General features: G+C 45.0%; 1 protein-coding gene across 1 annotated transcript in view; it reads right to left on the reverse strand.

Moving 5' to 3' along the window:
- Positions 1–3,158: 3,158 nt before the first annotated feature.
- Positions 3,159–27,201, reverse strand: part of LOC149441653 (striatin-interacting protein 1-like) — a 301,884-nt gene continuing 277,841 nt past the window's right edge. The window contains exons 17-22 of the mRNA XM_089657068.1: positions 21,637–21,737; positions 21,493–21,559; positions 19,631–19,739; positions 18,129–18,874; positions 15,706–16,339; positions 3,159–3,610 (exon numbers count right to left, since the gene is read on the reverse strand). Coding sequence (XP_089513194.1) covers positions 3,159–3,610; positions 15,706–16,339; positions 18,129–18,874; positions 19,631–19,739; positions 21,493–21,559; positions 21,637–21,737 — 2,109 coding nt within the window. The remainder of the gene's footprint in view (positions 3,611–15,705; positions 16,340–18,128; positions 18,875–19,630; positions 19,740–21,492; positions 21,560–21,636; positions 21,738–27,201) is intronic.

Raw genomic sequence — 27,201 nt, forward strand, 5'->3', positions numbered from 1 at the left:
GGGAGAGAGAGAAAAGAGGGGGGGGGGAAGGGGGGAGAAAAGAGGGGAGAGAGAAAAGAGGGAGAGAGAGAGAGAAGAGGGGAGAGAGAGAGAAAAGAGGGGAGAGAGAGAGAAAAGAGGGGAGAGAGAGAGAAAAGAGGGGAGAGAGAGAGAGAGGAGGAAGAGAGAGAGAGGCAGAGGGAGAGAGAGAGGCAGAGGGAGAGAGAGGGGGGAGAGAGGCAGAGGGAGAGAGAGGGGGAGGCAGAGGGAGAGAGGGGAAGAGAGAGGCAGAGGGAGAGAGAGCGGGAGAAAGAGGGTGGGGAGAGAGGGAGGAGAGGGAGAGAAGGGGGAGAGAGGGAAGAGAGAGAAAGAGGGAAGAGAGAGAGGGAGAGGGGGGTAGAGAGGGGGGAGAAGGGGGAGAGAGAGAGGGGGAGAGAGAGAGGGGGAGAGAGGGGGGGAGAGAGGGAGGGGGAGAGAGGGGGGGAGAGAGGGAGGGGGAGAGCGAGGGAGAGGAGGGAGGGGGAGAGCGAGGGAGAGGGGGGAGAGCGAGGGAGAGGAGGGAGGGAGAGCGAGGGAGAGGATGGAGGAGAGAGACAGAGAGGAGAGGAGAGAGAGAGGGAGAGGGAAGAGAGAGAGGAGAGAAGAGAGGGAAGAGAGAGAAAGAGGTGAGAGAGGGACAGATGTACTTTTCCAAACCTCAGCGATCGTTCTTGTTGTCAACAAGAACAAATAGGAGGCCAACTTCTGCTGATGAGCCAACAGGCCTGGTATGGAGCAATGAAGCAAAACATATCAGGCTTCCCGGCATATGGAGAGATGAAACACTGTGTAGAGAAGGCCAAATACACAAGACTAAAACCGAATCAATCTAGGGCATGATATGTAACACATCTCCATGATGGCCACCACTCCGAAAGCAGCGATCACTATAGGTAGAGTTCGCCTGAGCTATATGAGCCAGGACCCAATACCAGCGGAACAGTACTTTGCATGCCGCCTTTTGCGTATTCGTGGTGAATGAACATTTAGCAATAAACGACCAGGCCTTATTCCAGCTGCCCCCAAGTCGCGCTACCATTGAGTGACATACCATAGGGAAGCACATGTCGAGTGCCTATTCAAAGATGCATAAAGTACGGAAACCAGACCCGGGGCACCAGGACGCTGTTGGCAAAGCTGTTCGAAGACAAATTTTTGATATGGAAAGGCAGAGGTGCTATGCAGAGAGGTCAGCCAATGCCACAACTGAAGATAATGAAAAAATTCCGCCTGAGGGACCGAAGAGAATTCCAAGAGAGGAAAGACCGCAAGGTCAAGAAGTGTCGCTGTGATGGGAGTCACTTTGGGTGGGGGGCCCATGGAACCCAGCTCACTTTAGAGAGGTCTCAGCTCCCCATATCCCTCTTATGTGTAAGTCACCCTGTGCCTGTTAGGGGTACAGGGTGAAATGTCCTGCTATTGTGTAGACATGTATAGGTGGGGGGTTGTTCATTGTTTAATGCCATGTGGTTGTCCCATTGTTCTATTGTGTGTCTTGCTTGGGAGCAAACTATTATGGGATGTATGTGTTTGCATATTGGCTTGGTGGGGGGGGTGTCTGCTGTGTGTTTCTTGTTACTAAAATGTATTGCCCTGCCCTGTGTATATATCTTGTATCTATGTTGAAATAAAGCAGTCTTTTTCTGGTTTCCTTTAAGTCTGGTGCTGTCTCCTCCCGTATGGTCAGTGGTGGTGTCCGTGGATCTGTGTTCGGACAGGGAAGCGGTAGTCTAACGGAAATACCGTAGTGCAGTCAGGGTCTGGTTTCGTTACAGTCGCACCTGCGAAAAGCCATGGGTCACCAACCAGGAGAACGCCCCAGGTTGATCTAAACCTGGTGGGAAGAGAGGATTATTAGTAATTGGGAGCAAAGGTAGAAAGGGTGACATCAAGCCACTAGAGAGGCAAACAGAGTCCCACACATGCAGGCCATGGAGCAAAAGTGGAAGTAAAATCATCGGGCGTAGAGCAGTGGGGAGCCAGAGAAGCGTTGAAGTTGCAATAGGGGTACAATTAGGTAGTTCCAAAAAAATCCAGAGCGGAACATCAGATGAAGCGTGCAACATAGACAGTGGAGCAATCTGGCTCACCTGATAACACTTGGCTACATTAGGCACCCCCAGACCACCTTGCAGCCTATGAACAAAAAGTGTGTGTCTAGAGACTCTAGAGTGCCGGTTAGCCCAAATAAATCGCATAATCCACGCCTGAATCAGCTGAAGGGCTCTTTAACACTGGAAGGATATGGAAATAATATAACAATTTTGGCAGAATAGTCATTTTCACTGAATTAACTCGTCAAATAAGAGAGGACACGGAACGAACCAATGGAAAATAGTTGGCAGCAAACAAAGCGCTATAAATGGGGGTCAGGTGGATGCCTAAGTATTCAAGCGAAGATGAATTTTGTAAGGAAAATGGTACTGCAAGCGCAAAACCATATCCGAGGCCAAGGTGATATTGAGAGAGACAGTCTTACCTAAATTGATACGGAGGCCCGAAAACAAAGGAGAAACGCGTAAGTATCCCTTGCAAGTTTGGGAGCATCGTCAATGGATTAGTCAAGAGGGCATCGTCTGCAAGGAGACTCAGCTTAAATTCCTGCCCCGCATATGGGACCCCCGATACATTACAATCAGCCCAGAGCGCCAAGGCCAACGGTTCAAGAGCCAAGACAAAGTGCGCCGGAGACAGGGGACATCCCTCACCATATAGGAAAGGGATCCGAGAAATACCCTGCATACTTAACCGAAGTCGAACGGGAAGAGTACAAAGCCTGAATCCAAGAAAGGATAGAATCACCGAAACCCCAGCAGGACAACACAAACTGCAGATATTCCCATGCTCCAAAAAGACCGTTCTCCCCCCTCCTCTCTTCCGGAATTTTCCGCTGTTGCAAAAGGTGTATAAGGTGAACCACCTTACAAATATTGCCTCCCAGGGACGAAACCCACTTGGTCCCTATGGACCAGGCAACGCAAATATTTATTGGTCTGAAGGCTGAGAATCTTGCCCAAGATCTTCAGATCTTCATTAAGAAGTGAAATGGGCCGAAAGGCTTACGGTTCCTGCACATCCTCTGTTGTCTTAGGAATCATGGAAATATGTGCTCTGTGCGTATCCCGAGAGGGCAAAGAGCCCTATCGTAAGTCATTGAAGTAACTAGCCAAAAAGGGCGCCAACAGAGTTGCAAATTTCTTGTAATAGAGGCCCGAGAAGCAGTCTAGACCCGAGGCCACGGAGGACCGCAAGGATTTAATAGCTTGAAGTACTTCTGACACAAACACACCTGCATTGAAGGCTCTCTGTGTCGCTTCAGACAACCCCAGGAGCCGTAAATCCTGAAAAAATGCATCCACCTGAACTACAGGAAAGGAATCCGGTTTTGCGTACAAATGCGAGATGATCTGCTGGAAATTTCCCCACAAAATTGAGTTTCCTAGCCAGCATCGGACCCGGCTTATTAGCACAGGTATAAAACTTATGTTTGGTCCAACGTAGGGCCCATTCAGCCTCAGAAGAAGCAAGTACAGCTCTGTGGCCAGGGTGTCTCGCGTACGTTTATAGGCCGCGTGTGACTTCCAACTGGCATCTGCCGAGGCCCAAAGAAAATTAAGTTCCGAAAAGGTGCTGCTCCCGCTTTTGAGCCGCAGCCAGCTGTATAATGTGGCTCCGTACCGTAGCTTTATGCACCTCCCATAGGGCACTGCCGAGGAAACAGATCCTGAGTTGTCTGCAAAATATGTTCATATGAAGGACTCAATTCTCTGACAGGTGACCTGAGTGGTCAATAAAGACTCATTAATACGCCAATGAAAAGGGTGCCGCGTCCGAGAATGCAAGAAGTAGGACCAGGGGATTCTGATTCGACCAGGGTGAGGGAGGGATAGATATTCGCCTTACTAATGGAAGCTGTTGCGCCTGCATAAATACGTGGTCAATTCTACAAAAACGGTCATGAGGATTGGAGTAGAACGTGAAGTTACACTCAGTAGGGTGAAGTTCCCTCCAAACGTCTAACAGCCCCGCAGATGCAGGAGCGAGCGCATACGTGCCTCCTGCACCAAGTCATGAGGAGGGGCCGCCCCCCAAGCATCGCGCCGATCCAACGCAGAATCCAAAGTAACATTGAAATCCCCCAAAAGGAGCAGAAGGCCCTTAGAGTGATGGGAAATGACAGAACAAAGATGTGAGAAAAATTTGTGCTGAAAGCGATTAGGGGCATAATAGGAGACAACAGTGACCTCCTGATCCCAAAGGGTGCCCTGCAAAAGTAGATACCTGCCCATGGGGTCCGCTATATTCCGGACACAGGTGAAGCACAGGTGAAGCACAGGTGAATTGCGCTTGAAGGCTATCAAAACACCCTGTCGTTTCTCAGGAGCAAAGGCTGTACAGAAAGTGGGATAATGAGGCAAAAGATACCGCGGGGCGGAGGACTAAGAAATCTTGGTTTCCAGCAAGCATAATACATCAACGCGCTGCGATTTAAGGTGGTAGAAGACTTTGGACCGCTTCCGAGGCAAATTAAAACCTTGTACGTTTTGTGAATGTACTTGCAAGAGGGGTGTAGCCATGGGGGGGGGGATAAGTGCAATCTGCAGAGAAAGCATAGGTCAGCCAACAAGAACCCCTCCAAAGGACAGCCAATCCACAGCGTCCTGAAAACCTGCTAAAAACGAGAACAGAAAAACCAGGAAAGAGAGAAAGAAAAGAGAAGCAGGAGAAAAAGAAACACAAAAAATATGTACAATGGCATAGCCATATCACACCTATGGTAAAATGCATCCTATACTCAAGGTATAGCAATTTGGGGTGGCTCAACCACCGGACACATGGCTGCAAATTAATACATCAATAACCTAGGCCCCAAGAGAGAAAGGGGCAACAAACAAAATATGAAACTGTCAATAACATGACTACATCCCACATCAATATGAATAAGGGTTTACAGGAAGTGGGACACACCCATGAAAACCCTCCCGCTGGAAACCAACCAAACTAAGGGACCTGACCCCCGCCGGGAAAAGAACCACAGGTCACAGTGGAAACCAGCCCCCTCAGGCCAGACGGTCCCCCGCTCCAGCACCTATCTATATATGTATGTATCCCTGACAATCAATCCTGATGTACTGATGGACCATCTCATTTTTTGAGGCCCAAAAACGCCAGGATAGTACAAATACCCCCCATAGTACCCATTTTTGGAAAACAGACAGGCCAAGATATTTATTAATTGGCATGGTTTGTCTTTTGTAGGTTGTAATTTTTAGAAAAATGTAGAAGAAAAAAAAAAAAAAAATCTGTTTTTAACAGTGTCACCAGGCCAGTACAGCATTATTATATAACTGGTGTGGCGGTGATCAGGGACACTGACTGATGACAGTACGTAAAAAAAATAAAATAATTTAATGTGTATTTTTTATTTTTTTTTTCAACACACTGTGACCAAAGCAATACACTGTTCGCATAGTAATTATTGAACTACTCTGGGCAAAGTTATCAGGTTTTTTTTTTTTTTACACATTATGATTGCTAATCCCAATGTATTTCATTGATATTTGCAATCATTGTTAGTGAATGAAACTGATTCATTCAGTCTTTTGTTGTGATTATCTGTGATTAGGCAAAGCTCATCACATGATACAGATGGGTTGTGATTGGCCCTGTCTGTACCATGCGACTGCTTTGACCGATTGGTAACAGGTAACAACACAATTGTATACAATGGATGCATGACAGGAAGCCATCCATTGTATAGAATTGACATGTGATCTGCTGCTGCGTGAGCGGCTCCTCCTGACAGGATGTCATATGACACTCAGTCACAAGGAGGAGTGTCCCAACCAGTTGTCAATCTTCTATAGGCTGGGCGGGAAGGCGATATATATAACTCCTAGGTAAGTGCTAAAAAACGTGCAAATAGAAAATACCTCCACCATGGTGAATCCCTTTGCGCAAACTCTCACCTCACTGTCAATAGACCCCCATGACAAAGGTCAATATGCGCTCCAACACTAAACAGACTCCTTTCTTTCTTTTTTGTTTTAGTTCCATTATTTTAATAAAGTTTTGACAATTTACAGATGTGGGTTCAAAAACACAACATAATGTCGTACAATAGGAAAAGACCATGGCGTGAAAATGTCATCAATAGTCTAAGCAATACTGAAATAACCTAATTCCAATTAACAATAGAGTACTGAAACTTAAGCTGAAAACATAAAATAAAAAGGTTTACACCCTGTTCCAAATTATTATGCAAATTCTATTTAAGTGTCACAAAGATTAAATATTTTGTTTTTCAGTTTAGCTCATGGATGGCATTGTGTCTCAGGGCTTTTTTGATCACTGAAAACAATCTCGGACACATGTGATAACTAGATTGGCCGGTGAGACCAATTGAAGGAAAAACTACTAAAGGAGTGTGTTCCACATTATTAAGCAGAGCACCGTTTTCAAGCAATATGGGGAAGAAAAAGGATCTCTCTGCTGCCGAAAAGAGTGAAATAGTTCAATGCCTTTGACGAGGTATGAAAACATTAGATATTTCACGAAAACGTAAGGGTGATCATCGCACTATTAAGAGATTTGTGGCTGATTCAGAGCACAGACGGGTTCGTGCAGATAAAGGCACATTAAGGAAGATTTCTGCCAGATCCATGCATCGGATCAAGAGAGCAGCTGCTAAAATACCATTACATAGCAGCAAACAGATATTTGAAGCTGCTGGTGCCGCTGGAGTCCCACGGACATCAAGGTGTAGAGTCCTCCAGAGTCTTGCAACTGTGCATAAACCTTCTATTCGGCCACCACTAACCAATGCTCACAAGCAGAAGCGGCTGCATTGGGCAGAAAAATACATGAAGACTAATTTTCAAACAGTCCTGTTCACTGATGAGTGCCGTGCAACCCTGGATGGTCCAGATGGATGGAGTAGTGGATGGTTGGTGGACGGCCACACTGTTCCAACAAGGCTGTGACGTCAGCAAGGCGGTGGTGGAGTCATGTTTTGGGCCAGAATCATGGGAACAGAGCTGGTCGGCCCCTTTAGGGGCCCCGAAGGTGTAAAGATGACCTCTGCAAAGTATGTGGAGTTTATGACTGACCACTTTCTTCCCTGGTACAGAAGGAAGAACTATGCTTTCTGTAATAAAATCATCTTCATGTATGACAATGCACCATCTCATGCTGAAAAGAATACCTCTGCATCAATGGCTGCTATGGGGATAAAAGGAGAGAAAGTCATGGTGTGGCCTCCATCCTGGGAGGCAGTTTACATCCAAAAAGCAGCTCTGGGAGGCTATTCTGACATCTTGCAAACAAATTCAAGCACAAACTGTCCAAAAACTCTCAAGTTCAATGGATACAAGACTTGTGAAGCTGCTATCAAATAAGGGGTCTATGTTAAAATGTAACATGACCTGTTAAAATGTTTAAAAAGTTAAAATGTTGTTAAAAAGTTTGATTAAAATAGCTTTTGATTTCAGTAAATATGCTGCAAACACAACAAATGACAATTTTCAGTTCTTTACAACCTATAAAGTGTTTAGAAACTTACTGTGTGTAATAATTTGGAACAGTGCATTGTAAGTTTTTAGGTTTAAAAAAAAAATACTGTTATCATTAGGAGGTTTGTTCAATAAAATTTGAATTGTACTCTTAATAGTTGATAACGAGAATTATGCTGACTGTTATTTACATCAATTATTTAGGTAAATGAGAAAAATATGATTTGCATAATAATTTGGAACTGGGTGTATATTCGAGCACTGATCACATTAACGGGGTTGAGGAAAGACAGACTCTTACGGTAGTCTTAACAGTATGGAAGGCGCTTCCAAGAGTGGGAGGGGAAGGGTAAATAAGAAGAAAAACATGCCAGAGCTCCCTGAAAAAAAGGAGAAAAAAGATAAGGGGGTATCCCTCTACCGGGTAAGAAGCTGGGATGTGCGGGGTTGTAGCCATCTCCCTGAGGTAGGCAGCTGTGTACATGAAATAGTGCCAGGCTCACCAAGTTTCAGTAAACACTTCCATCATATTATGCAATGTGGCCATTCATTGACTTTAGTAAACCATAGAGCTTTTGTCTGCGGGTTAACATCTCTCCAGCGGAGAGGAATGCATGCTTTAGCAGCATTCAAGAGTTGTATGGTGAGGGAGTGCTTGTATTTTTTAGTAGGTCTCTCTGTCAGGTGCAACAGGCAAGGCTGCAGGGTCATTGCTTAGGTCAACATCAGTGAGTTGCTTAATGATGCAGAGCACTGCTTGCCAGAAGGGTTGAATTAGTGGGCACTGCCAGAAGATGTGGACCATGGATCCCTCACCCACTCCACAGCGCCAGCAGGAGCCAGATATCTGATGGGAAATGCGGTGGAGTATGGTGGGGATCTTATGCCACCTGGTGAGTATTTTGTAGCTGGTTTCCTGAACCCTTGAGGCAATAGAGGATTTGTAGTAGAAATAGAGAATTTTCTCCTTGTTGTGTCGTGAGTTGTAGGTCTAAGTCTGCCTCCCATTTGGCCAGAAAAGATGGGACATAGTCGGCCCCCGAGTGGATCAGGAATGCATATATCTTGGAGAGGGAATGGCGTACCGGTTCCCCTCTATGGCAGATGGACTCAAAACTTGTAAGGGGTCTGGATATGCTTGGAGTGAGAGAGCAAGTCAGAAAATCGGTCAGATGGGTGTAGCTGGAGGCTTTAAGGCAAAGAAATTGGGGATGGCAAAGACCAAGGCCAAACTCTGGGCTACCCAAGATGAGAATCATAGGAGAGGGCTGTGGCTCTCCAGGGAGGCATGGAACGTTACCCTTGAGACCTGTAGAGTGCTGCCCGACTCCTTTCTTTCTTAATCAGCATGGCTCTAGGAGAACCTCAGCAGCTCAGATGAGTGGATGGATGGAAGATTCAGTGTGTATTTACTTGTTAAAAGACAATCAGAACCTATATAGTGCTAACTGGTAATTTATTTAAAAAAGCATTAAAAAAAAAAAAAGCCACTCACATGTATTAAGACTAGACATGAGCCTATACAGCTTTAAAAAGTTCCCATCTGCAACCATCAGGACGGATGGCAATGGGTTGTATCCTAAAATGTATTGTAGTGCTGACATTGGAGTTTTGGGAAATCCTAGTGAATTGGTATCTCCCTTCTATAAAGCCACGTACCTCTCTCGTGGTTGCCCACACAAATTTGACAATATATGAGACCTTTTGATTAATTCTAAAGGCACTACGAACTCTTATACTGGGTCTTTGTTGACTTGCAATCTGCTACTACCAGATGGATAACCTGTGGACCCGTTCACACATAACCTATGTGGCCTCCCTCTGCCCGCAAGGAGCTGAGAGAAGTTGAAGTACGATCCCTAGCCTTTTCCCCCTGAGTCTTGAGTAGTCTATTTTTTTTGGCACTTTTGTACTAGTTATGATCAGGCTACATTCACACTAAGCTGAGCGTTTTCAGGCGTGTTTGAGCGGGTTTTAAAGCAGGTTTGTAAAACTCTCAAATGTGAACAGGGGCCATTGAAATAAATGTGATTTCACTTGCTGAGCATTTCTGAGCATCAAGCTGAAAAAAACTCAAGTGTGAATGGGCCCTCACAGATTTTCTTTCTTTTTACGGTTTACTGCACTGGACATGCCCAAAAAGGCCTTGTTTTGTTTTAAAAAAACAAAACAAAACTAAGCAAGGCCTTTCAAGATATCTGATCCACAGACCATCTTTGGACCAAGCAATTGCTCTCCTGAGTGAGTAAAAGGTGTATCAAATCTGGGTAGTATCCAGCCCCAACTGTTTCTGCCTACTCATTAAAACCTGTCAATCAGCATCTGAGTAGTCAAATCAACACAAAGGGATTAAGACCATTTTGCTATGGACCAGCCAAAAAAAACAAAAGAAAAACAAAATAGGAAAAAGTACTGGCTTCAGAGCTGAACTTTAAAAGGAGTACACAAAACAGGATAAGGAATACAACCACTAACAGTAAACAAGAGCTGTGCAACAGCTGTGGCCTTTTTAAGGTAGAACACTGCAGTAACCCGACAAAGGGGGCAGACAATATCTGGGAATTTAAAAGGGTGGGTCTGGATTAACCAGAAAAACTGAATAGAAAAAACTCTGTAGCAGGAGTGCATTCTCCAGCTGAAGGTATTACATCTCTACACCACCTCCCTCTTTCTAAGCAATACCTGCAAAGTCCTGCAAAATCCCCAGAAGGCAGCCCCTTGGAAGGTTGAACAGAAGCCAAAAGCACACAATCCTTACCACCCCATGATTAAGATTAGTACCAATGAACTGAGCTGAACATGAACAACATATAACTGCAGAAGAAAACCTTCAACTTTGAGAACATTTAAAAAAAGACATTCCAGAAGGGCCACATGGGTAAACCAAGCTAAATGTGATAACCTAAACCAAAACTATGGTTAAAAAAAACAAACTTTAATTGTGAGAACGTTGGGGTAGACATCTCAAATGTCAACAGAGATGGCTCAGAGGCTGAACTCTAGGCAAAGCTAACAGGAATTGTAAAGGGCAATAAACTACAAGCCCCAAAACCTTCCTTTGTCCTGAGGGACAGAAGAAGACCCTTTAAATCAGGATCAGGTATGTCGACAACTGACAGGAGACTGAGTAAGCCTCACAGACAATGAAAGTCACATCACCACACAGCAGTACTAGGCACAAAGCGACCTCAACCAGGCCAACGCACAGGCTTGGCGGTTAGGCTCAGTAGCAAACCGCTGTCTTGCAGACGGCAGCAAGGCACCCAATGATCATCTTCCCTTGTGGTGCAGACAGAGATGCGTGTAAGAGCAGAAAACAGCATACAGCACATGCCCCACCCACTTCAGTGGCATCAAAGCCAAGTATACCCCTCTCCTGACTCTCCAAGGAGAGGACACATGTATGTAATCAAAAAACATGGCTGCAACGTAGAAGATGCTTCTGTCTGCTTGCACATGCAACAGCTCACACAGGAGGAATTATACTGAAGAAAGGAAAACACAGAGTCATTGACACTGAAGGTAAAAAGCATTGCTGAGGGTGGCTTCAAAGACAAGGTTTGTGCTTGCAGGACACTGCTGAATCTCTGTCCCTGGAAAGTGCAGTTGATGCTTTGACCAACCCAGCAGCCAGAAACTAACAGCAAAACCTAGCACAAAGCACTTCCGGGGGTGCCCTGCAGAGAAAGGCTGCAGGACTATTAAATGGCTAATAGGAGAGACTGTCCAGGACTAGAAAGGCCAGGGGTTGACTGCCAAAAGCTATCTTAATTGAAGAATTGCAAGTATATTCCAAACAGCAGCTGGAGAAGATAGGGGTCCTCTCTGCTAAGGACACAAGCTAAAACTACAGCAATGTTGGTTTGGGAGGGGTTATAAATCCTAGGGTTGACCTACAGTCTTGTTTACACTAGTTTCCAATCTCCTATAGTTGGGTCTATAAGGCCCTTGGTCCCTATGCTGTGCCTATTTCTTTCAATGGATGATCGAATACAATAACTTTCTGGGAAACTGATGAAGATACTAGGGGTAAAGAATAAGGAATTAGAGACCACACTGTAACTCAGACATAGTCAAACATTTTGTTCCTATCACAATCTATATGTAACGAAAACGACCCAGACTGCGCTTGAGTACTTCCGTTAGAATACCGTTTCCCCGTCCGAACACCGACAACAGACACCACAGCTGACCATACAAGACTAGACTACACCAGTCTGTCTGAACATGGAACCCTCTATTTTAAACTCAAAAAGGGCTTTTTATACATTACACACATACTGATCACATGATCATATGCAAATGCAGCTATATACAGAAATAGACTTAACACTCTAAACAGTAAAGTAATTTGGTTAGCTAGACTGGTGACCAAAACAAAAAGGTGAATGGGAATTCACACCTAGACAATGGTTTGATGAATTAGGATCTCACTACACAGCAGACGGTCCAGCTCCTTCAATTCACATGTCTAGTTCAGAATCAACAACCAGGAATAGTCTTCATATGGCTGATAAATATTACTGTCCCAGTAATAATAATAATTTCAACCGTATTCTTAGCGTCTATTAGTCACCCTGTGCTCCTAAGAGACACAGGGTGACTTACACATAAGAGCGATATGGGAAACTGAGACAGGGGTCTTCCAACCTCTGCAAAGTAAGCTGGGATCCATGAGCCCCCCCACCCAAAGTGACTCCCATCACACTATAGTTTGGAGGGTACTAGTCACAACTGGAGCCAGTTAGGTAAGAAGAATTAAGGATATGAGACAGTATTTAATAACTGTGCAATGAGCTTTACCAAATATCAAAAGGGTGACTGTTTTGCTGTCCATGTCTAGGCTGTAGATACTGATAACAATTTTTCTTTGAAATAAAAAAAAAAATCTTCTTGTCGGATTTATAAATATTGTCCGAAAAAGAAAATAATAAATTCGACCCCTCTAAAATTCAACTTCCTGAGATGTTGGACCTTCATAAGCTTGTGGTCATTCTACAGGGGAAGTGTACACCATGTGGCCCTTTGTAATTAAAGCGGTAGTAAACACCTCTTCCTCACTTGTACTTACAGGTATGCTTATGTATAAAGCTTACCCGTACAGTAGGTACAGTACAAGAAGATATCCGAAGCATACATTGTTTAGGAGATATTTCCTACTTTTTCAGCACTTGTGCATGTGCACTTAAAGGGCAAGTCATGCCTTTAGAGCACTGTGCCGTGGCTGTGGTTCCTGTGCACATGAGCAAAACTGACATCATCAAGGCTCTGCAATTCAAAAAGCCAAAGCCCGCAAACCTGGAAGGAAGACCAGGTGAAGATGAAAACCCTGTCAGCAGTGAAATGGCTTTGTTTTAAGGCAAGTCTCTCATTATGTGCTAGTATGTGATGCATACTAGCACCTTGCAGGGGGAAAGTTGTGTTGTTTTTTTTTTTTTAAACTTTACTACCGCTTTAAGGATGTACTTCAATGTATCAAATCTTTTTTGGCAGTAGAGTGTCTGACACGTTTGCTAAATTGCCTTCTAAGGCAAGGAGAACTATTTTACTCTTAGAAGGGCTCTTTTACACTCCTGGTGTAGAGTGGTGCTATCTGAAGAGTGATGTACATTTGCATAGTTTTTCAGAGGGCATTTGACAGGCAATGAAGAAGCATTATATCGTCTCCTCATCACCTGTCTTTAACCCTATAATGCCACACTATAGTGTTGCAATCGAAGTGCACTTGGTTGTGGAGCGGCCTCATTGAACTCAGTGTGCTCTACGATTAAGCCCTGACTTTTCAAAACACGTCTGAGGAGTTCTCTACAGTTGGAGAACAGGAGCTGAAGCCATCTTTTATCTCATTACATTTACGCAACAGGGAGTCTGTGTGCAGATGGCCACCATTTTGTTGAAGTCTAATGGTGCCTGACAAGTCGATTCTGTGTCTTGCACCAGTCTTTTCACATGCTGATCCGACTGACACAGGTTTGGAGAGGAAATACGAGCAGTACTGTTTTTATTTTTTTGAGCTCAGTCCGGATGTTATTTTATAGTTTTGGTGGGCATCCAGGGGGCACTAAAACTATGGCTCAGCAGCCCGTTTTTTCCATCCTCGACCGCCTGTCCTATAGAGACCTAACACATGTGATTATAGTTTGAGATGAATCGAGCATCCTGGTAGGTAAGTAGGACCATGGGTTTGGCTCTGCTAAACCATCCTTTTCTTTTTTTTTGTAATTAACATTTTATTAAGTTTTCACGTGTATATACACACATTAAATATAAAGAAAGAAGAGAGAAAGAAGCTCATCGATGATAGAAACTTGTAAGGGTATAGAACATACGTCATAAAATAACAGTGGAAGAGCAGTTAAATCTGTACATTTTGGGCAGGCTGAGCAGAGATAAAGGCATCCCATGGGTTCCATACTGCCTCAAACACGGTAATCGAGCTGGCATGTAAAGCGGTCAGATATTCCATTTGTCTAACGTCTGCAATAATTTTAAACAAAGTCAGCATTGAAGGAGGTATGGAGGAGATCCAACACATAGGAATGCTTCTCCTGGTCATGATATGCGCGGAGAGTTTCCTTGATGGTTTGGGGAGGCCTGGGAAAGGCAGGCTCAATAAAAAATACAGAGGCTCGAAAGGGAGGGAGGTATGCAATAGCAATTGTAGTAAAGACAAAACCTCTACCAAAAAGGAGTGATGGACCTACATTCCCAGAAAATATGATAGAGGGTGCCAGATTCTCTCCCACACCGCCAGCAGGCAGGAGAAGCATTCCGGTTACAGGCATGGAGCACTTCAGGGGTTCTGTACCACAACATCATACATTTTGTATGTATTTTCCTTATAGACTACGCATACAGAAGATCTGGGTGCATTTTCCCATATTTTTTTCCACAGCACCAGATTAATGTAACATTGTAGAAACTGGGACCACTTGCGCATGTAGTGATGAGTGTCATTAGATAAGGGAGAAGCATCCATAAGGAGTTTATATGTAGTAGAGATAATACCCCTTTGATGTGGGCCCTGTATACATAGGCGCTCAAAGGTGGTAGGCTTTCCAAGGGTCAATGAGGGTGATATGGTAGAGAAAAAAAATGACGTATCTGTAGGTAGACATAGAAATATTGGGGAGGTAGGTGGGCTTTTTTCTGGATATCAGGGAATGATTTTAGCTTCCGAGTTACAGGGTGTACTAAGTGGCGTAGTTGGAAGAGGTCGGCTGCGACCCAAGGGAGCATTCGGGACATGGCCAAGCTATCCGGGAGGCTGGGATTAAAAATAATGTTGGTCAGTGGAGAGCAATTGGAGGCCAGTGCAAACTTAACCTTACATTTCTGCCAGATAGTCAGGGAGAATTGCATGGGACCAAGGCGATATCCACCGCCTATGTTGTCCAGAGAAGAGAGCATGGGTGGGTTGGAGTTCATTGCAAAGTTTTAATCTCGGTTCATTTGTTAGGGGGGTATTGAGTGGACCATGAAATTAGGAATCGGAGGTGGGTAACAGTGGTAGGTCACTATATCCGGTGCCCCTAAGCCCCCCCCCCCCTAGAATGCAAGGAGAGGAGCACATTACAAGCAATTCTATGATGTTTGTTATGCCAAATAAAATGTAAGAGATTTCTGGAGGGAATGTAGCTTGGACATAGGGATGGGAATGGGGAGAGTCGCGAATAAGTACAGTAGTTTGGGCAGTACAGTCATTTTTTATTACGTTGATACGTCCAAGGAAGGTAATGGGTAAGGTATCCCAGAATTTCAAGGAACGAGAAAAAAAAAAAGGGAGAAAATTAGCCTCATATATAGAGTGGTAGGAGAAAGTAAGGTTAGTACCCAAATACTTCAAGGAATGGGTGCACCATCGGTATGGCAAGGGCTCTTGGAGGGAAAACAAGACACTGGGTGGGATGTGTAGTGGGAGTGCTTCAGTTTTGGATGTATTGACTTTGTAGCCTTGACAGGGCCCCAAATTGTTGTAAAATCTTATGTAGAACCGGTAGGGAGGTAAGAGGGTTTGAAAGTGTTAGAAGGATGTTGTCTGCAAACAGGGATAGTTTGTATTCACGTTCATGGGATTGTATCCCTCGTATATCGGGATTTAGCCGGATGGCGATAGCCAGCGGTTCAAAGCAGAGAATAAACAATAAGAGGTAAAGTGGACAGCCCTGTCACGTACTGTTCGATGTCTGAAAAGAGGGTGAGAGGAAGGAGGCCAGTCTGACCTGCGAAGAGGGGGAAGAATAAAAAGCCTTCAAGGCTGCCACAAACGGGCCCTGGAAGCCAAACTTCTCCAAGACCATAAACATGTAGGGCCAGCTAAGGCAGTCAAAAGCTTTCTGAGCATCCAAACTCAGTAATATAGCAGGGGTCAAAGATCGGTTAACCAGGTCAATGGACCTCCTGGTGTTATCCGCAGCATGTCTGGCAGGCACAAATCCTACTTGGTCCCTGTGTATGAGCTTGGAGATGAATCTGGACAGCCTGTTGGCCAAGATCTTAGTGAAAATCTTGTAATCGGAGTTTAGTAGGGCGATGGGACAATAGTTGTCCCGGATAGAATGGTCCTTGTCAGGTTTGGGGATAACAGAAATATACGTATGAGAGAAATCAACCTGAGGAGCGACGCCTTTAAAGAGATCTTGGAATAGAGAAAGAAGGTGAGGGGCCAGAGTGCCAATAAAGGTCTTATAATAGGAATAGGGTAGTCCATCAGGTCCCGGGCTTTTGCAGGAGGGGAGTTGTTTGACTGTTTCAAATAATTCCTCGGATGAGATATCTGCATTAAGGGCCAAAATGTCAGAGGGGAATAGCTTCGGAAGAGATAGGGGATCAAAAAAAATATCAAAGGACGCTTTTGTGGGGGGTGATAAAAATCCGGGGTCAAACAGTTGTAGAGGTTCTCATAATATGATCCAAAGAGTGAGGTTGTTACATGGGGATCATAAGTAGGGTCTCAATCCGGTTGGATTAGGTGGTCTGGCAACACTGAGGGAGATTGTGCTTTGAGTCGATTAACGAGCATGCGGTGTGGTTTATTAGAAAATTTGTAGAATTTCTGTTTGACCCAAAGGAAGGATTGTGCAGATTTACATGAGTTGAGGGCTTTGATTTGCTCACGGAGAGAAGTCACCTTGTAGAGCCCAGTGATAGATGCAAGTAATCGACGATCAGCCGAAGATAATTGCCGGATGAGGGATGCCTTGGCATTCGCCGAGGATTTTTTTCAAACGAGAGATACAGAGTCCCCGAAATACGGCCTTATGGGCTTCCCACAGGGTTGAGGAAGAGGTTACTGAGCCAACATTGTGGAGAAAATACATATCTAATCCTTGGGAGAGCTCGTCTCGGAGATGGGCTGCAGTAAGAAAAGTCTCATAGAGGCGCCAGTGGCAAGCTTTCGACAGAACGTTAGGAAAAAGGAGATTCAGGGACAAGGAAGTGTGGTCGGACCTCGTGATAAAATTGATTTCAGATGATACCAAAAGAGGAAGCAATGTGGCGGAAATGAAAAAAAGGTCCAAGCGGGAAAAACTGCGATGAGGGGTGGAGTAGAAAGTAAACTGTTTGTGAAAAGGATGCCTAACCCGCCAGGCGTCAAAAAGACGATGCTCCCTTATCAGTTTGCGAAAAGATTTAGAAGAACATTACAGCTTTGAGGGAGTGGATTCGAAAAAGGACCTTTCTGTCTCTATGGGGGAGATGATTAGATTAAAATCACCTCCAATGATCACATGTGGTGTAGAGGAGGACCTCAGTTTGGCAAGTTTTTGGGAGAGAAACTGCAGTTGACCTATGTTCGGGGCATACAAATTCAACAAGACAAGGGCAGAGTCACCAAACATACATTCCAAAATAAAAAAACGACCTCGTGGGTCGAATTTGGAGGAAATGACCCGCAGGGAGCAGTGCGTCCGGATCAAAATCGCCACTCCAGCCTTCCCAGTGGGGTCAAAAGCAGAGTAGGATTGGGAAAAAAACCTTGAGGCAAAACGAAAAGAGCCAGTCGATTTAAAATGGGTCTCTTGAACGAAAATGATGTCTGCTCCTGAGGATCGAAATTCCTTCAAAGCCATCCATCGTTTTAGGATGGAGTTAAGACCTTTGACCTATGATAATAACTGTAAAGGTCATCATAAAACAATAATGTAATTAACATTTGTACCAGCATAAAGAGTAAATGGAGTATCATCGATGAAGGAAAACTAAGAACAGAAAAAACAAAGATCCAGTACACGAATATAACACATAAAATATAAACCATAAGAGTTATAGCAAAAAAAACAAAGATATCTGTGGTGATATAAACTTGGGGAAAATTAACAGACCCAAGTAGTCTAGGCCTATGGCTAGCTGGGTTCGGGGCAACACGACAACTGACACACCTTGGCAATCATCAATCCCGGCAAGGAAAAAGAAAATAAGTGCACCCAACTAGGGCACGGCCAGATAAACAAAAGTGATGCAATAATGGGGGAGGGGGGTGGCTCAGGGGTTGCCTCAAGAGGTCACCCAGAATGGTCGTCAGGTAGGCACATCACTCGATCAAGGAGGTCGTGGGCGTTGGGGGGTGTGAGTGTGTCACTTCCGGCCACCACAAACTGGTATCCGGATCTTGTTTGAGGTGACGGAGGGATGGGATGGGGTAGGCGGAAGTGAAGATGTGTCTTCCAGTAGAGGGGGGAGTCCCAGTTGCTTGAAGAAGTCCACCTCATGGAGGTCACGCAAGATAACTTGAGCATTGATATGTTGCTGAAGATGTGTGGTGATTGGTTTCAGTGTCCGCCGTTTGGCCGGGGTAATCGGAGAGAGATCACTGAAAAGCTGGAGTCTGTCTCTTTTAAATTCCAGGGAGGGTTTACTGCGGACTGAGGATAGCAGGGCTTCTTTGCTTTTGAAAAAATGGAAGCGGACAGTGAGGTCGCAAGGTCTGGTGCCTTCAGTGGGTTTCGGGCCCAGAGAGCGGTAAGCCCTGTCCAACCGCCAATCCAATTCCGGAACCATGGGGGCAGATGCGGTGAAAAAATTCAATAGATTGCGGTGGAGTTGGGAATCTACAATTGATTTAGACATACCGTGAATACGAATGTTCTGGCGGCGTTCCCTGTTTTCCAAATCATCTTGTTGGAGTTGCATTTGGGACATGGAATGCTTCAGGTACGCGTTGTCTTCCTCCAAAACATGAACATATTGTACTAATTCATCAAACTTATTCTCCAATTGATCCATGCGGTTCCCGATCTGGGCCATTTCCCCCCTAAGATCCAAGGCCAGCTTCCCAACTTCAGCAGATATGGTAGCAGTGATGTTGTATAGAAATACTTGCAGTTTGTCATCTAATGAAGATACTGTGAGAGAAGATGAGGCAGGTTGCAAGGCAGGGGCAGAGGATGTTGCTGAAGAGTGCCCTGAAGAGTCTGCTGTCCCCCCTGTCATTGCCAGGTGCCCGAGATCCTCCAGCTGTGGGCTGCCATGTGCTGGGATTGCAAGGGGCTCCATGGGGGGGTGATCTGCAGTTCCCCCTGCCGCAGCTGGGGGTCCGGAGCGCTTCTGCGGGCTGGCGGCAGTACTTGAGGCCAGGGATTGCGGCCTAATAAGGAAGCGGTGGAGCGGTGAGGGCCGTGGGTCTGTCGTCGGCAGGGAGGGGGGCTTCCAGCGCCCAGTCTTCTCCATTTTTTTTTTTTGGTGACGGGCCAGTTGCAGAGCTTGTGAGGCTCACCCGGTGATCAGAGCGAGGCTGATGTAGCCGAGCTGGAGAGCCGGGAAGGCCAGGGATGAGCGGAGCTCTGTTACCGAGCGTCCGCCATCAACCAAGGTCGTGCATGCGCCCTAAATCATCCTTTCCTAATAAACACCGGAATCCACACAAGGGAGTTACGCAAAATGTAATAAATTTGAGGCCTCCTAATAATTTTTATCCTGTTCACTCATCCCACTAAAGAAAAGACCAGGAGGCAGACTCAAAAGTGTTAAAGTCAGATCACCACATGATGGTCAGGCAACTAGTACTGGCAGGTCACCGGAAATAGTAGCCTACATATTGCAACAATTTACACAAAGTAAATATGAGAATAAGACATTTAAATCTGTCATATATGACCTACTAACCATGGTCCTGGAGTGTTTCCACTTGGTCAGTTTGTTTAAGATACGGAGAAGATTTATGCATGAAAACAAATTTCGCCAGCAGAATCGATTATTATCTCCAGCTTCCTGTATAGATATTGTAATTGCAAAACATAGGTTACAGTAAGTATAAACAAGTATTTAATCACTTGCCTACAGGGCACTTTTATACCCCCTTCCTGCCCAGGCCAATTTCCAGCTTTCAGTGCTGTTGCACTTTGAATGACAATTGCGCGGGCCATGCAACACTGTACCCATATAAACTTTTTATCATTTTTCTGTGACAGATAGAACTTTATTTTGGTGGTATTTAAGCATCTCTGGGTTTTTAATTTTTTCTTAAACCAAAACCCACTGAAAATTTTGAAAAAAAAGTTTCTTAGTTTTTGTTATAACATTTTGTAAATAAGTGATTTTTCTCCTTCACTAATATGCGCTAATGAGGCTGCAGTGATGGGCACTGACAGGCATCACTGATGGACACTGAAAGGCAGGACTCATATATGGCACTGATAGGCGACACTGACTGGCACTGTTAGGCGGCACTGATAGGCAGCACTGACAATCAGCACTGATGCACACTGATAGGCAGCACCGACTGGCACTTATAGGCGGCACTGACTGGCATTGATAGGTGGCACTGATGGGTGACACTGAAAGGCAGCTCAGATGGGCACTGATATGTGGCATTGATGTGCACTGAAATGTGGCATTAATGTGGCACTGATTGACACTGGCAGGTGGCATGGATGAGCACTGACAGCTGGCACTGACAGGTGGCACTGCTGGGGCTACACAGATCATCAGGGCACACTGATCATCAGTGCCCTGATGATCAGTGTACATGTCCCCTCTGGGGAATGCAGATTACCGGCTCTCCTCTCCTTTCGAGCTGTCAGCGTGACAGCTTGTGAAAAGAGAAATGCCGATAACTGGCATTTTCCTATTTACATGCGATCGGCTGTGATTGGATACAGCTGATCACATGACTAAGCCAACATCTTCGGCCCATTTCCGAGGGACACAGCGCACCGCCGATCGCCGTACTGCACTCTCCTGGAGCCGTGCATGCGTGGTTAGAATGGGAGAACGTCATATGGCGTCTTCCCAGAATGAGAGAACTGCCTTGTGCCCGGGCGGGAGGCGGTTAAACACTCAGGGCCTGTTCACATTATGTGCAATTTTCCTAATAGAAAAACACAGGTAACTGCAATACAATGGAATACAATAGAATACAACTTTCTGTGTTTCATGGTCAGACCAGAAGTGTTTCTCTGCATTCTAGAGCTCTGCAATATTATGCAACATATTTGCATAATATTGCACCTCTCTGTATGTCTCTGCATGCAAAGCACACCAGTGTTTCAGTGATATGAGTAAAGTATTATTTTGTGCACTTCACATATAGTAATAAAAAAAAAAAAGTGCTTAAATGCGCATTACACTGCTGCCCACACATTCACACACTAACCCCTGGTTCACACCTATGTGGCCGTGCGGGCCACGTTTTGCTCGGGCACAAGAGCCCATTCATTTGAATGGACTCCCGTGCCCGTGACTCTCAGGGAAAGAAGTCCCTGCACTTCTTTGGAAAACGCAGCCCGCACGGTAACCTCTGTTTTCAATACGGTTGCATTTCCCAGTGCAGGCGGCGTCCCATTAGAACTATTGGCACCCGCCCACAGGTCCGCAATTCTCTGTGCGGGTGGTGCGGCTGTACGGATTTTTGTGCGGATCCACAGGGGCACCACTCGCAGAGATGTAAACCTAGGGTCAAAGGCTGTAGCTTAATGTGTGGGCTACTGTGAACAGGCTCTTAGTAAGAAGTAAAAAGACTTACCAGACTCTCGGCTGTCAACTCAGGCAGTTCGTGGACCACACTGTATGGGTAATCTAGGACTGAAATACTAAAGAAACAAAAATATAGTGAGAACTGAGTGTATTTCGACAGACATGCATTCGACCCACAATTCTTTGCTATTACCTGTTTTTGGCTGTAATGTATGACATTATATTTTGATTAAAAAACTTTAAAATTAAAGGAATACAATTTGCAAAGACCAGGTGCTGAGCCATGTACTCCATCTAGAAAAAGATAAGGAAAAAAATATGTATGAAAGGACAGCAGCATCTTTCATGTCTGAAGAAAAAGAACCAAATAAGCGAACACCATAAGCAGAACTATTTTAGGGGTACTAAAGTCCATTTTAATTTTTACTCAGCAGGAATCAGACTATGGTTTATGCAGCTGCCTTCAGGTGATCTGACATTGGCAAATAAAGCTTTAAATATAGCCCCAGTATAACCCCTCCCATTCTAGGCAAGCCTCAGTTTTTTAGCAAACAATAAGGAGTTAATTATAAGGAGTGTATAGGTGTGTACTGCACATGCTCCTGGTAGGTTTGCTCTAGCGGTCTGAGTCCAGTACCAGCGTGGAAGTTCAACATCTTTTTCTGGCATTATACTCTTCAATAGTGTGGTCTGGTTGTGAGAAATGATGACCCACAGGTGTGCAGAAATCATCTTTCCTATGTTCCTTGATGGTGTATCTGTGCAAATTTATCCTTGTTTGTAACTTCTGTCCTGTTTTTCCAACATAAGATTGTTTGATAAATACACTATATTGCCAAAAGTATTGGGACACCCCTACAAATCACTGGATTCAGGTGTTACAATCACCTCCATAGCCACAGGTGTATAAAATCAAGCACCTAGGCATGCAGACTGCTTCTACAAACATTTGTGAAAGAATGGGTCGCTCTCAGGAGCTCACTGAATTCAAGCGTAGTACCATGATAGGTTGCCACCTGTGCAATAAATTCATCCGTGAGATTTCCTTGCTACTAAATATTCCATGGTCAACTGTTAGTGGTATTAAACCAAAGTGGAAACAACTGAGAACAACAGCAACTCAGCCACAAAGTTGTAGGCCACGTGAAATGATAGAGAGGGGTCAGCGCATGCTGAAGTACAGTGTGCAGACATCGCCAATTGTCTACAGAGTCAATAGCTAAAGACCTCCAAACTTCATGTGGCCTTCAGATTATCACAACAGTGCATAGAGAGCTTCATGGAATGAGTTTCCATAGCCGAGATGCTGCATCCAAGCCTTATATCACCAAGTGCAATGCAAAGTGTCCGAAGCACGGCACCACTGGAATCTAGAGCAGTATAGACAAGTCCTCTGGAGTGAGGAATCGCACTTCTCTGTCTGGCAATCCGATAGATGTGTCTGGGTTTGGCGGTGGCCAGAACAGAACTTGCCTGACTGCATTGTGATAAGTGTAAAGTTTGGTGGAGGAGGGATTATGATGTGGGGTTGTTTTTCAGGGGTTGAGATTGGCCCCTTAATTCCAGTGAAGAGAACACTTAAGGCATCAGCATATCGAGACATTTTGGACAATTTCATGCTCCCAACTTTGTGGGAACAGTTTGGGGATGGCCCCTTCCTGCTCCAACTGTGCACCAGTGAACAAATCAAGGTCCATAAAGAAATGGATAAGTGCGTTGGGGTGGAGGAACTTGACTGGCCTGTAAAGAGTCCTGACCTCAACCCGACAGAACACCTTTGGAATGAATTAGAGCAGAGACTGTGAGCCAGACCTTCTCGCCTGACATCAGTGCCTGACCTCACAAATGTGCTTCTGGAAGAATGGTCAAACATTTCCATAGACACACTCCGAAACCTTGTGGACAGCCTTCCCAGAAGAATTGAAACTGTTATAGCTGTAAAGGGAGGGCCAACTCAATATTGAACCCTACAGACTCGGATGCCATTAAAGTTTCTGTGTGTGTGTAAAGGCAGGCGTCCCAATACTATTGGCAATATAGTGTATTTTGCATTGAATGAGGTACACAACATTGCTGGAGGTACACCTGTATGATCTTGTTATCACAGGTCCATTTTGAGTGTGTGACATCTTTATTAATTCGGTTGCACAGTTTATCTTTTTTTTTTTTTTTTGCAGGGTCTAGTTCCTTTATCTGTGACTTCACAATCAGAATGAAGTTTCCTGCTGAATAATTTATGTCTGAGGGTGGGTGGTTCTCTGAATGCCAGTATTGGGGGTTGTTGAAATATTTCTTTCAGCTTCATCCTCTGCTATGATGGGTTGTAAATCTTTGATTATCTTTCTTATCCCTTCTAGTGCTGGATTGTATATGGTTACTAGAGGTGATTTTTTTTTTCTTTGCAATAGAGATTTTCTCTTTGGGTTTTCAAGACTGTTTAAGCTGGAAAGAGTCTGGTAGTGTTCCGAGATTCCAAAAGTGTTGGAGTCACAAAGAGGGATCATAGCACCCTACCACCCACATTAAATTTACAAGGAAGAAAATACGCTCTTTGAAATTTTGGGACTTTATGGGTGCAGAGTCATGACACAATTCAATGTAAAATCATCAAGATTTATTACAAAGGTTTAAAAACATTTGTATGCTTAAAAGACAAAAAACAATTTGGAGGTTTTTGATGAGGTACATTGTTACACATCACAGTTCCCAGTAGTGTAAGTGTACGGTGTAATGGATCCCAAAATGTTTTGCCCTTTCAGGCTTCCTCAGGGGATAAAATCTATCACACTGGGAAAAAGATAATCAGTACATCACAACACATTTATTCTATTGCAACATCTTATGTGGCAATCGTAGATATTGCTTTTAACTATATAAATTAAACAGAACAATTGTTATTAAAAACTATGAAACAAAGCAAAAACAACATGGTATTCATCAGGGATGTTCAATTTATATCGCACGGTGCCCAGGACATGTAGTTCCGGGAGCTGGGCAGGTATTTTTTTTTTTTAAACTTTTAGGCAGCAGGGCTCACCTGTCAGGTGGTAGCATTCCACACAACCCACTACAGTGCCCCCTGCCCCCTATGCCTCCCTGGCTCTGCTTGCCAATATGCGGGCCCGAGACTGGTTCAATCGTGAAAAAAAAGTTAAGTAAAAACATTTTTTTAATTGTAAAAAATTAAAGTTACCACCAAGCACATAACTCCCCCCACCCCCCCAAAAAAAGTGAGGCCTCCACATATATACACACATACAAATGTAAACGCACACGTTGGGGTGCCTATGCGTGAAAATGTTGTTTGCGATACACATATAGAGATACACATGTAAGAACAACAATTCTAGCACCAGACCAGAGCAAAACTGATGACCTATAATATCTTTAAATGCATCACATATAGAAAATATAGCATAATAAAGTTTGTCACCATTTCATGAGCGCACACAAATGTAAGGTTTCACATGCTGGATATCTATTTACTCAGTGTAACCTCAGCTTTTATATGTTACCAAAAAATGGGTAATTTATTGCTTTTTTGTGCCCTAAAATTAACCTACATTTATTTTTTACTGAAATTTTGTGTTTCCTAGACCTTTGTGGCAATATCGTGTGACCTAAAAAAATTGGAACTTCTCTAGGGTGTCTGCTGTCAGAAAATATATCATGTTTGGGGTTTTTGTATAATTCTCAGGCCTAAAATTATTTTATAAACTTGTGCAAAAAAAACACTCTGTCAGTGAACGGGATAAAGGATAAACCCCCTTTCCTGACAAGCACCCAATCGGTGCTCATTACACTGCAAGGTCTCTCTCCTCCCTGCTAGTCCCTGGGTGTGGTGCTGGAGACAAGCAGGGAGGTGAGGAGGAGATACACAGTGCAATGTTAAAAAATATTAAACGTTTAAGTTGCCATAAAGCCCCTTTTGCTTTTAAAATCCCCAAACATTCATAAAAGCACCTCAGTACTAAATACAGTTTTGGTTAACTTTTTTTTTTTAAAATCTGGATAAGTAGATTTTCATGAGGACACCAACTTATTCCCTGGACAAGTTCATGGAAGATTTGTCAAAACGGTATCTCACCCATATACCTTGATCATTATTACATCGCGTTTATATAGCGCCAAAGGGTGTGCTCAGCGCTGTACAATAAAGGAGGGGACAATACATGAAACAGTACAGCAACAACAAACAGCACACGAGGAGTTAGAGGGCCCTACTCTTTCGAGCTTACAATCTAGGAGGGAGGGGGTAGTGGTACAGGAGGAAGTGGCTGTGGGGGATGGAGTGGTAGGAGGAATGAAGGAGAATGGCTGTTAGGTGAGGGTGGGGTAGGCTTCCCTGAAGAGGTGGGTTTTCAGGGAGCGCCTGAAGGTGAGGAGGGAAGGTGACAGTCTGATGGATTGGGGTAGTGAGTTCCAGAGGATGGGGGAGGACCTGGAGAAGTCTTGCAGTCGTGCGTGGGAGGAGGAGACCAGGGAGCAAGATAGAAGGAGGTCCTGTGAAGAGCGAAGGGTACGGGTAGGGTGGTACCTGGGAATAAGGTTGGTGAGGTAGTTAGGGGCAGTGTTGTGAATGGCTTTGTAGGTCAGAGTGAGCAGTTTGAATTTTATGCGTTGGGCAATAGGGAGCCAGTGGAGGGATAGGCAGAGGGGGGTGGCAGAGGTGGAGCGGCTGGTGAGGTGGATGAGTCTGGCCGCTGAGTTCAGGATGGTCTGAAGAGAGCTTGCACTGGGGTAGGCCGGTGAGGAGGGAGTTACAGTAGTCGAGGCGTGAGATAATCAGGGAGTGTACGAGTAGTTTAGTGGTGTCTGGGGTAAGGAAGGTGCGTATCGTGGCGTTGTTGCAAAGGTGGAGCCTGCATGTGTTTGTAAGTGATTTGACATGAGGTTGGAAGGAAAGGTTTGAGTCCAGAATGACGCCAAGGACTTTGGCTTGCGGGGCGGGATTGATGGTGGTGTTGTTGGTAGTGATGGATAGGATGGGGGCGCGGAGAGGGGGAAAGACGAGAAGCTCGGTTTTGGAGAGGTTAAGCTTGAGAAAATGGAGCGACATCCAGTCAGAGATGTCGTTTAGGAGGTGAGTGATGCGGGCGGAGAATGTGGGGGTGAGGTGAGGGGTGGAGAGGTAAATTTGAGTGTCATCAGCGTAGAGGTGGTAGTTGAAGCCATGGGAGTGTATGAGTTTGCCAAGGGAGGAGGTGTAGATGGAGAAGAGAAGGGGTCCAAGGACAGAGCCTTATGGGACCCCAACAGAGAGGGGGAGGGAAGGGGAGGTGGCACCGCTGTAGGAAACGCTGAAGGAGCGTCGGGATAGGTAAGAGGAGAACCAGGAGAGAGCGGTGTCTCTGATGCCAAGGGAGAGCAGTTTATTAAGGAGGAGGGGGTGGTCAACTGTGTCGAAGGCCGTGGAGAGGTCCAGGAGAAGGAGGACAGAGTAGTCGCCTTTGGTTCTGGCGGTTAGTAGGTCGTTGGTGATTTTGAGGAGGGCAGTTTCGGTGGAGTGTAGGGGACGGAAGCCGGACTGTAGTGGTTCAAGGAGGTTGTTGTCAGTTAGGTGGGCGCAGTTAGGTGGGCGCTTATGCGATCGTAGACTAAGCGCTCAAGGAGCTTGGAAGTGAGTGGCAGCAGGGAGATGGGTCTGAGGTTGTTTGGGTCAGTGGGATCCAGGGAGGGCTTTTTGAGTATGGGGGTGATGTGCGCATGCTTTAGGGGGGAGGGGAATACGCCAGTAGAGAGGGAGACATTGAAGATG

This window comes from Staurois parvus, unplaced genomic scaffold, assembly GCF_062004578.1.
Source record: "Staurois parvus isolate SC_StPar_1 unplaced genomic scaffold, SC_StPar_1.0 ptg000961l, whole genome shotgun sequence".
In the NCBI taxonomy this organism is placed as follows: domain Eukaryota; kingdom Metazoa; phylum Chordata; class Amphibia; order Anura; family Ranidae; genus Staurois; species Staurois parvus.